General features: G+C 45.5%; 1 protein-coding gene across 1 annotated transcript in view; it reads right to left on the minus strand.

Annotated features, from left to right (window-relative positions):
* LOC144829101 (cytidine monophosphate-N-acetylneuraminic acid hydroxylase-like) overlaps positions 1–12106 on the minus strand; it is a 694590-nt gene that overhangs the window by 209082 nt on the left and 473402 nt on the right. The window contains exon 9 of the mRNA XM_078687905.1: positions 1402–1537. Within this exon, the coding sequence (XP_078544031.1) occupies positions 1402–1537 (136 nt within the window). The remainder of the gene's footprint in view (positions 1–1401; positions 1538–12106) is intronic.

Raw genomic sequence — 12106 nt, forward strand, 5'->3', positions numbered from 1 at the left:
GAAGTGCTGCTGGCCCACCAGTAAAATGTAATTCATAGGCTCTGGATACAAGTTGTATGACTTTACTAGGGACTTACAAGTATATTAAATGTGCGAATTGGGCTTTGGCCAATTTTACCATGTGTAGAGAGAGCACTGGTTAGCAGTGGAAAAGTGCACAGAGTCCTAAAAGTCAACAAAGAATGGTTCAGAAACTAGAGGAGGTAAAGGGAAAAAACTGGGGGTGACCCTGCAGAGAGGTCCATATCTAACACTTTCCGAATGGAAGTCACTGCACCCAACTTCAGAGCACAAAATGCATTTATTAGAGCGGTGTCACACACCAAACATCCACCCTGAAGCTACACTCTTTGCAGAGCAATGCAGTCTCACAAAACTGTGAATATAGGATTTAATATTAGTATTTTGTACTGTCACTGTTAAAATGTTTTCGGCACCACAGTCCAATTGAACTGTGGATGTGTTTGTTTGTCTGCCTACTGTACAGAAGTACCTTTAACAATCCCCTTGGGTGGCAGAACAGCTCAAATGGTGTGTAAAATTGCATTATTAAAAACATTCCACAAAATATATCCCTGCATCCTCTTTCATTTATGGCTTCTATTTAGTGCTTTCTGGAACAAGATCCGCCCTTCTACATTCAGGCAAACAATTATAAGGCAAGTCAAAGAAGGAGATACTGCCAATCAGTTGGTGACATCCCTCCTTTCAATTCCACCAGTAGCCCACCGATCTTTCCTTTCCCCCATGTCTCAATGGGATGGTGGTACTTATCATCCAATTGTTACATGGCTAGAGGGAGAGAGAGAACGACATTTGGGAGGTGTTGGTGTCAGCTAGGTATGAGCTTGAGGTAGCTTGTCCCTCTTCCTAAGGCTAAGGGAACCTGTCGTTAACACTTAGCCAGTCCCATGTTGTTACTGGACCCATGCATGCGGTACTAGAGTGGGAATGTTCTTTTCAGGGTGGGTATTTGTGCTCCCCAGAGGACATTATTCTAAATATTACAGTAGCTCCTCACCATGGGATGCTCCTGCATTGTTAAACATTCTTGGCAGTATGAGGGGAATCTTGCAATTCCCTCAGGCCCATTCGCACATGCAGCTACAATGTGGTGTCACTAGAATTGGGTTCCATTGTACAGCAGCCTAGGGCACCCACGCAGAACAGGACATTGATGTGATGAATATACCACCATGCTGATGTCCACCACCATCCCTCATTTGGATGCTAAAACCCTGGCATCACCCTTAATTGAGTCAACAAATCAACGGCAGCCATGGAGGAGAATGGTACCCTGTGGCAGTTTTTTGAAAAATGGGTGGAACTGATGTCACCAACCAGGTACAAATGAGGGTCTGTGTGTGAAATGTGTAAAACTTTGACAGAAAGAGTTAGTACTTGTCTGAAGGGTGGGCCTCCACAAAGTAGCCGGCGAAGGGGCAGTAGATGCGGGGACTCAGGTCGTTCACAAGCTGTGCCTTATAATTCAGCAGTTTCTTCCTTTCAGTTTTGATGAATTGGGCCTTCCAGTTCTCTGAAAATCAAAAACACACCAATTTAGCATTTTTGTTGTTGTTGCAAGAATGATATATAGATATTTTTTCAAGTTGTAAACCCATTTACATTAAGTCCAATATTGATTTCATGTAAAATAAAATTATAAGAAAGTTAATGCAGCCATGCAAAATCAACAAATTCTCAGACAAATTGCAACTAATAATTAATGACCTGGCGTTAAAAGCATTGAGTGAGATATTATTTTTAGGGAAACTTTGTGAATAGAGCGCAGATGATTATGTAATGTTATGTTACGGTTATGTGAAATGTTCTAAAGGTCCAGTGATGTTATTTCTTTACCTATACGATACACCAATATTCTTTATACTGTATTATCCCTTTCTATAAGGCGATAGGGACACACTTGTGTTCCCGTTCATCCTAGGTCTTTTGGTAGTGTCCCTGTTGCTTATGCAGGTCAAGGAATTCCACAAACCTTTCAACCAACTTTCATAGGCCCTGATTTTGAGTTGGACAGACAGGGTGGTCCACCAAAACATGAAGGGGTACACTATCTGTCATATCCTCGATCTGCCCATTCAAATATGATTTGGGCAAGCCATCAGTTTTCCGACGGTGGTTCTATCTTTGGCTGTTTCCGTAAAACTTACTCTGATGGCCTGATGGAGTACAACCTGTTGGAGTACGAGCATCCAACCACCAACACTATTTAGAGTAGATGGAGTGATGTCCTTTTTTTGTCGTTGCCAGGTTGTCACCAACAACAAATATCCACCCCCTCACCCTGGGGGTAAACTCCCAGGGTATGTGGGCCATTAGGCTTTTAATCTTTTCCAGAGGAAAAACACTTGCTTTGGAAGTTTGTTTCTTGAAAACAAGATTTTGGGGCACAACCATCAGAAAAATGGTGGATGCACACCAAACTTCTTGTGCTTTAAAGGAGCCATTATGGCCCCTTTAAAGGAACAGAGAATACTATTCCTCCTGCAGATACCTCTAGATCACTGCCATGTCTTAAAGCCGCCCCTGACTCTTTCAGTTTTGAAGATATCGACAAGTTGTGTCACTGTTTCTGCTTCGTCGATGAAAAGGAGCAGTAAACGTTGCCCATTGAACTGTGTCATGTGCCCCCCACCTATACCAAAAGGGTGAGGTGCCGGGTTTTTAGGAACCCGGTGGTGTCAGGGGACAACACCCGAAGACCTCTGAGTTCTTCCTTGTTCCGGACCACAGAAACAATGAGTCTTCTAGTCGCAGTCAGAGATCAAGTTTTTATTGGTAGCTACCAAGTAACAAGTGTCCTAGAAGCACGACAAACACGGGTCATGTATTCTCAGGAGACTGTACGTGTTCGTTTTTACAGAACCAGTCTTCTCCTTTTATACAGAAATAATGGCTTCAAGCAAGAATTCTTGAGTTTATGATATGGCTGTAAACATATTTCTGTAATAATACAAAGTGCGGCGTCACGTAAGCAAACCCACATTTTAGATGTCCAGTTCGTGACAGATTACCCAGCAAGATCCGGGACTCCCATCAGATATCGATGAAACACCAATAAAGGCAGGTACCACCCAGTCATAAAACTGGCCATAAAGAAGAAGTATGGACAGGTGCATGTTTGTAGAAAGCATGTTCTGTATGGGGTGAATGGTTTGTGGAATGTTATGTGTCGATAGTATCGTATTCGGCCACTGGGCGGGGAGCCGCCCAAACAGGTTTGGCTTAAGGCAATGGAGTCAGTTTGGACAGGTCAGGGGGAAGTCAGGGAAGGTGGACGTGTCCTTTTGGATCAAGCTCGACCTTTAATTGACTTAACATGAGGGCAAGACGTAAGATGGATGCCGTTCACAAAATGGAGTCCAAGGGATTGGGACGGAAACTACGATTTAGGGGTGTTGGCTACCCTCGATTGTCACGCAAATACATAGGAATGATGTCCTAATCATTATCGGTTCATGGACACTAAATTCGTCATGGTACGTTGATATTTTGTGACACGGGTATTGGACCTCGATATTGGGATAACAATAGGGTCCAAATTTTCAGAACCACAAGGGGAACCCCTTTACGACAAGGAATAGGGTATTAAATATTTACAAAAATAAACTAACTCAACATTGTTTCACTTATGGTGCCATATTATGTATTAGGGCGCACTTTCCCTGTTTGCGCTTGGTGCCCCTTAAAACCGGTGTGCCAGGCGCAAACAAAGAAAGTGCACCCTATTACATAGAATGGGCGGCGTCCAGGGCAGCTGCTAACTTGTGCTTCCCTGGGGGTAATGCATTCAAGTGAAATGCAGAGCGGCTTTTAAGCAGTCACTCTGTGCTTACTGTGGAGGCGGCAACCCGCCTGCACTTTGAAGGGGGATTAGAGATCCCCTTGCAGGTAGGTGCAGTCAGTGACTGCACCCGCCTACAAGGGGAGATCTGGTGGTCCATAGGACCCCAATACCCTCTGCAGAGGGTTGCTCACAGGGGGTGCACTGTCAGTGTGGCTCCTGACAGCTTCTTTGCCTCTGCACCTGCATCTGTAATAAGGCGAGGGCACAGAGGCAAAGGGGTTCTCTCATTTGGATGGGGTACGCCCCCATGTAAATGAGGGAACGCTCCCTGAAGATAGCATTGGCGCTTTATGTGCACCAGCACAATCGGTACTACAGAAGCATCTATGGCCCCTTCTGTAATATCTAGTGCACAAAGCAGGCAGAAATTCCTGTTGCGCCCCTGGGGCACTCTGTGTAATATGGCCCTGGTAATCACCACTCATTTAGTGATGTTATGTTGATTTATAGAACGCACTATCATATTGAAGGTTCTCCTGGCGTTCAGCTGGTCTGAGTCTAGCCAAACTTAGGGTCTAGTGGGACTACTCGAAAAGCCAGTTCTTCAACTTCTTGCAGAATTCAATAATTGAGGCGGAGGCTCTTATGTGTTGAGGCACGTCATTGCACACTTTAAGAGCAATGAAGGAGAAGGCTCGACTGCCGGACCTTTTTTTTCATTTGCGTGGGATGTGTGCAAGTAGGAGTCCGAACAAGCTGAGGTGTCTGGAAGGTTTGTGAAAGCAGATGTGATTGTTGAAGTATGTTGAGCTAGTGTTATGTAATACCTTGAAGGTGTGGGTGAGATGTTTGAATTGTGCTCGTTTGTGCATGGCGAGCCAGTGGAGCTCCTTTAGGTGTGGGGCGATGCGAGTTCAGCATGGGAGGTTCAGAGTGATTCTGCCCAATGTGTTCTGGAGAGTTTTTTGTTGATTCCATCATAGAGGGTATTCCAAAAGTCCAGCTTGCTTGTTACAAGTGTGTGTGTGGTCGTTTTACAAATGCTGATTGGGACCTATTTGAAAATCTTCCTCAGCAGATTCAGGGTATGTAAGCAAGTGGCGGTGACGTCATTGACTTGGGTGGTCAAGTTGAGTTTGCTGTCAGTGATGATTCTGAGGTTCTTAGCGTGGGTGGTGGCGGTGGGTGTTAGTCTTAGCTCTGTTGGCCACTAGGTGAAGACCTACAGTGTAGTACTCTTTCCGAAGTTCACAATTTTGGTCTTGTCAAGTGTTCAGCTTCAGGCAGTTGGCCTACATCCTCTGGTTGAATTCAGTCATGTAGGCTGAACTTGTTCCAGGTACTAGGTGTATTGTTCGTGACAGAGAGAATAAGCTATGTGTAATCTGAATACATTGATGTTGTGAGTGCCGATGATGCTGCTAGAGGGATCATGAATGGTTTAAGAAAGTCGGGCTGAGGGAGGATGCTTGTGGAACTCTGCAGATGAGGTCACTGCCATCAGATGTGTACAGTGCCAGGTCAACTGACTGGGTCCTTTCGTTCAGGGAGGAGCGGATCAAGAGCATGTACTTGGATTCCAATGTCATGTAGGCATTGGATGAGGATGGGGTTGGAGAGCATATCAAATGCATGAGACTAGACCAGGAGGGCATGGGCCACCATTTCTCCTTCATCCTGAGTCATGCAGATATAATCTGTGGCAGTGATGAGAGCAGTTGTCTTGCTTTGGTTGAGTCTGAAATCAGACTGAGTGGTGTTGAGGAGTTGGATGAGTCATTCAGTGAGGAATATGTTGACGATTTTCTTTAGGACCTTGGCCGAGAATGGTAGAAGGGAGACAGGTCTGTAATTTCTGAGCATTGAAGGGTCTGCAGATGGTTTATTCAGCAATAGGAGGACAGTTGCGTGATTCAAAGCATCTGATGATGCCTGTTTCTTCTGGGGTAATAAAGGGCCATGTGGTTTGCACTGGCTTTTTGGGTAAGATCGAGAGGCATTTGGCAAGGCCCGTCTGGTCCAGGTGTGAATTGAATTTGCTATAAAGGGCGCTGATTTTGTTAATGAAGAATTGAGAGAGATTGTTGCAGAGGTCCTGAGAGGGTGTGATGAAGTTAGAGGTGGTCGCTGGTGTGGTGAAATCCTTCACAACTGCAAAGATTTATTTGCTTCTGTTGGTGCTCGCATCAATACTGTCCGCCATAGCGGCATGTTTGGTGGCCGGATCATTGGGGGGTAGCTTCTCAAGGTGGATTTGAACGTGCTCCTGCCTGTGTGTGATCACAGTTTAATGATCTATTAATAAAAGAAAGTATTAATTAATGCTGAATGCAGGGCGATGTGTCCAAGACGGAGGATGTGTGAGATGCTCAAATCGTTCTCTGTCTACCTGCTACCAAATTGCTTCTGGGGCTGATTCTGACGGTCTGAAAAATCAGCCTACACCACCAGGGACACCATAGAGCTGGGCAATGTGCTGAAACTGAGTGTGGGACCAGCAGTTCCCCCTGCAGATGGTTCCTGATGTGACAGAGGCGGGCTGTATGACTGACACAGAGTGGCACATAGACAGAGGCAGGCCCAGAGTCAGGCAATCAATGGCCGGGTGTGGGGCTCACCCAGATGGCAGAACGCCTCGTGGAGAGACAGCTGCAGCACTACAGGAGCACAGAAGGGGCTGATTGTGGTGAGCTGTCCAGTGGCAGTCTCCAGGCCCAGGACTGCACTAACAGTGGAGTAGCCCCTGGACACCATAGACTGCAGGAGAGCAGCCTTTACTAGCTGCCGGCCTCAATAGAGGATGCACGCCACCCCCTGGATATTCCCGAAAACAACCCAGAAAAATCATCCAAGCAGTCCAATAGAACAGTCAACGGACGTGAATACAGATGGGACGGTGCTGAGCACCCAACCAGATCGGCGCCCGGAACCCACAATTATAGCCCAGGAATTACAAGCTGTCATTGATAGCATCACTAGAGATACAGATTGTTCAGAAATATAATGAATTTGAGACCCCCACACTAGGGCCAGAGTGCTCCCTGCTTTCGCTGCATTTCCCCCATATCTGCATGGATGAAGGCGGGTGGCGTAGATGCCGGCAACACCATTTGCCACACCCTACCCACTGGGCTCAGCTCTCATACATTACACACTTTGACAAATGTTGATTGGACTTCTTGGTTGTTTTCAGGGTTGTATGGTTTGCATTGTGAAGGGAGAGACTGCACTCACATCTAGCAACGACCTATATAGACCACTGCTCCTGACTCTCACACTAGACCACTGGCCTGCTAGACATGGCAGGCTCAGGAGAGCCTTAGTGTACACCCCGGGGTCTGGGCTTTGGGCGCAGATGGTCTTACACCCCCACACACACATGACCCTCAAACTCACAAGCCTCAATGCACGAAGCCTTAATAATCCCACAGCGGTACAATATAGAGTCTGAGTGGTGTCTTTAGAACCCTGGGCACTTTCTGATCACGCACCACTGGCACTTTCACTCCACTTAGGGACCCGTGGGCTGCCGGCAGTCCCTTGGAGGTTTCAAGACTTTCTCTTACACCGGTCCAATATGGTCCAAAAACTGACGTGTACCATAACAGACTTCCTGGCCACCAATGACTCTGTAGTCACATTCATAGCCTCCCGTTTGGAAAAACTGAAGGTAGTGATGAAAGGGGAGATCATTGCTTTCTCCGCAGCTGACAATAAACTGCAGAAAAAGAAAAAAGGATGGGATCAGAAGGGTGGGTTAAGGAATTACAACCTATTCACAAATGCACCAGCACACCTTGGATTTGGAGACAGTTGGTGGGTGCAAAATAAGGCGGAATGTGCCCTTCTCCACCTCCAGCACAAATCCTACACCAAGGGGAATAGATGCACAGAGAGTCAAGGCACTCAGCAGCCCATCTGGCTCCAAAGTGACGGAGGACTTCGACATTGCAGCCTCCTTTAGATATTACTATAAGGCCCTCTATGACTCCCAAGATCTCAGGGTCGCAGACAGCCCAGAATACCTTCAAATCACACACACCTCAAAGTTGACTGCCTCGCAAGCTGAAGCGTTAGATAATACTATCAGCTAAGAGGAAGTTATATTTGCTATTGCTCGCCTGCAGACATTCAAATCTCCAGGTCCTGACGGCTTCACCTCCTTATTTTATAAATCGTTCTGGCATCTGGCATACTCACAAGGCTGTTTAACTCTCTTGCTGATATGGGGACCTCATCTATGCTTCAGGCATTCATAACAGTCCTCCCGAAACAGGGTACGGACACTCACAATGCAGCTGTTACCTCCCTGTTTCCTTGATAAACATCAACACAACACTGTTCAAAGGTATCTTAGCAGCACACCTTAATCCTCTAATGCTGTCCTTAATATACCCAGACCAAGCAGGCTTCATTCCTCACCAGCAATGTGGGGTTAACACTAAGAGAGCATTTCACATCCTCAATAAGGCCAAACATTTTAGGCGGAAGATGATGCTTTTGGTGGTCGACACGGAGAAGGCCTTCGACGGAGTGCATTGGCCTTATCCCCTCACCACCCTGCAACACTTTGCCTTTGGGCACAGATTCCACAGCTGGGTACAAAGCGTCTACGGTGTACCACAGGCATCAGTGAGGGTCAATGGTGTTGCAACGGATCTCTTCTCTATTCACAGGGGAACTTGTCAGGGTTGCCAACTGTCCTCACTACTGCTTGCTCTCTACATGGAATCAATGGCACAGAGAGTCTGAGATGACCCACAGATTAAGGGGGCTCCATTTGGTGTGGTTTGACAAACACACTATCAGCCTGTACATGGATGATGTCTTGGTCGCTCTGGATGACCCTGCACACTCCCTGCCGGCTTTTATGAAGGAACTGCAACTCTCCTGGAGAACGTCGGGATTTAAAATGAACCTTCAGAAATCACAGCCACTCAACCTCTTAGTCCCAAAAGCCCTCCAATTGCAATTGGTGACCCAATACCCACTGGCTTAGTCCACATCTTCCATATCATACCTAGGGGTGCAACTAGTTCCCTTGAGTGCCAACTCAGTTACACTTAACTACCGCAGGCTACTCCACCAGGTCAGATCCTCTTTATCCAAATGGAAAAATTACCACATCTCATGGCAAGGCTGCATCGTTGCACTGAAAATGACTATAGTTCCTACGGTCCTTTATCTAATCCAGGCACTCCTGCGTATGCCCCCACAGGGCACCCTCAAAACCATACAGGGGGGATCATGCACTTTTTATGGAATGGCCGAAACATTTGCTTGCTTCTCGTCCCATGGCGGAGGGCGGTCTGGGAATCCCCAACCTGATTTGATATTATCAGGCCATACAGCTTTCTTTTCTCATGGAAATGCCCCAGAGAGAAATGCAGAAACACTGGTGTTCTTTGGACCATGCGATAGTTGGGCTACATGTGTGGAAGACTTCATGGGCTACCCTAAAACACATGGCGATAAGGAATGGACTAATGACTTTTCTGTCCCCAATGCCCCCATATTGGACAAATTGCATTTCACCCTGGGTGTACACCCCACAGTATTTGCTATCTGGCAGCAAGCCGGGTGCAAATCGATAGGGCATCTCTTCAATGAGAATGGGATCATCCCATTTAATGGACAGAGGGCAGTCTATGGCATCCCAGAGTCTGAACATCTCTGCTACCTCCAGGTTCGACATTGGATTATGCAGCCATCCGTTAGGAGTAGTACGAAGAGGACACCTAACCCTTTTTAGAAATGGCTTGGGTTGAAAAGGGGTGATAAACACCTAATAACAGAACTCTACACCCTCTACTTGAGAGCCCCTGTGAAGGAGAAGTCCCCAGCCCAGCTGAAATCGAAGTCCCTACACACTTAAAGAATGGAAGGAAATATACTACAGCATGCACCACACAGCCTGCAACATTGAGAGCAAAAACAGCCACCAAAGTTGCCTCATATTGGTACCTCACCTCCACTAGGCTCCATAAGATGAAACCTACATGTAGCGAGTCCTGTTGGTAAAGTTGTGGATTACCAAGCACACTACTACACCTTCTGTGGTCTTGTCCCAAACTCACCTGGTACTGGTAGACATTTTAGTGGACATTAACACACATATGGACACACAACTACCTCTGTTTCCAGCATATACAATTCTGGGTCTATCCAACCCCTGACATACCCGTTCAAATCTAGGAGGAGGCACCAGATAGGGTTAGCTTTAGAGCAGCACTGAAAGCCATTCTTGCATTTTGAGATAGCCCTACATATACAGCATGGCTACATAGATTGTGGTGGACCCTAGGCATGGAACAGCTCACCTTGGCCACGGAACAACGCTCAGAGACATTTCAGGAACTGTGGATCCCCTTCAGCCCACTAGTCTCAAAAGAGTTTAATGAATTGACCTTTCCTCACTACCTGTGAGTTCTCAGTCTTTTTACTGGCGATCTGACCTGTACTCCGGGACAAAATATTTTGTGGATATGATAGCTAGATGGAGGGTTCACTACTCAACTAACTAGCATACACAGTGCATGGTCCAGTGCACAAGGCTTTTCTCCATAAAGTGCATGTAAATGCTGGAGGGAGGGGTGGTATTGATGCTGCTTGTTTGTTTTCCTGACCTTTTTGTCCAGTGTATTGGCAAGTAATAGGAGCCTGGTGTATTCCAGCCATATTATAGCCTGAGCAGATGACACTTTTGTTTGATGTTATCCTATACTATCTATATATATAAAAACAAATGTATGTCTGTCTGTCTGTTTGTCCTTTATGCATTACTACACCATTCATCCGATCGTCATGAAACTTTGGGAAGTTGTTGAGTACACTCCCGCGAAGGTTTCTGGCATAATTTTTTTAAATATCGGCCCCACAGGGCCCTCATAATCTTTCGAATACTGATGTACGCACCTGAAGGAAAAACAACAAATTGTGTATCCACAAGCACTCGAATAAATAAATAGAATTAAAACACCATTCATCCGATCGCCATGAAACTTTGGGAAGTTGTTGAGTGCACTCCCGCGAAGGTTTCTGCCATAATTATTTTTTTAAATATCTGCCCCCCAGGCTCCTCATAATCTTTCGAATACTGATGTACGCACAAGACGGAAAAACAAAAAATTGTGTATCCACAAGTACTCGAATAAATAAATAGAATTAAAACAGCATTTATCCGATCGCCAGGAAACTTTGGGAAGTTGTTGAGTACACTCCCGCGAAGGTTTCTGGCATAATTCTTATTTAAATATCGGCCCAACAAGGACCCTCACAATCTTTCGAATACTGATGTACGCACCAGATGGAAAAACACAAGATTGTGTATCCTCAAGCACTCGAATAAATAAATAGCATTAAACCGACACTTTCAAATGTTTTACATATGAAAATGAATAAGTTTCAATAAAAATGACACAATGTAAATTGAATGTTATCATAACGAGTTTCCTTGAATTTCCTTTCTTCGGAGATAGCAGCAGCGCGCGACGGGTAAGCTAGTAAATAATAAAAATAGATTTGAACCAAAAATAGGTGTCTCCAACAGGAGTGGTGATTGTCAGAAGGGTTACAAGCAATAAGGAGTTAGTTTATTTGTGTCCTCTGCCCCCATTGCCAATTTATGCTGGAGCCAATTAGCCCTGTCAACTGGATACTTGATCTGTCACTTTCGTCGGGCTATCACTCAAATCCATAATGTTCACCAGAGTGGAAAATCCAATGCATAGTGAGTACTGAGATCTTTGAAACGTCTGAAACCCCCAACAATTCCTCAATGTCCCAAAGAATCATAGACCTGTGTTATTTGAATTACAGCACCCTACCACATACTCCCTAAAAAAACTACCTAACAATGTTTCTTAGACCCAGAAAGAGTTGTTATATACTGGTTTATTTTAGTGTTCTTTAGTTTACCGTCCTTTATGTAAATACATATCTGTTCTTTTGTGTCTGATCACTGTATCTGAGTTATAACCCAACTAACAGCTCATGGACTAAACCTTAACTCCTCAGCCTAGGTACTCATGCGGAGTCAAGCGCAAAAATGAAGTAACTTGATTATCCACTTAGGGCCTAATTTATGAGGCCCCTTGCGCTGCCGGGACGTCACTTTTTGTGATGTTCTGTGGTGCAGGAGCATGCTCCATATTTACGAGGCATCACTAAGCCACTTTTTTGGGCTTAATGCTGATTTCTAAATATTGTTCCATTTAACACAGTTTTCTCCGTTAAAGGGGCGTGGAATGGGTGTTGCTGGGGGCGTTCCCAGTAACACCCAGGGCTTTTTGACACTGC

The sequence above is a fragment of the Lissotriton helveticus genome, chromosome 4_1 (genome assembly GCF_964261635.1).
Source record: "Lissotriton helveticus chromosome 4_1, aLisHel1.1, whole genome shotgun sequence".
Classification (NCBI taxonomy): Eukaryota; Metazoa; Chordata; class Amphibia; order Caudata; family Salamandridae; genus Lissotriton; species Lissotriton helveticus.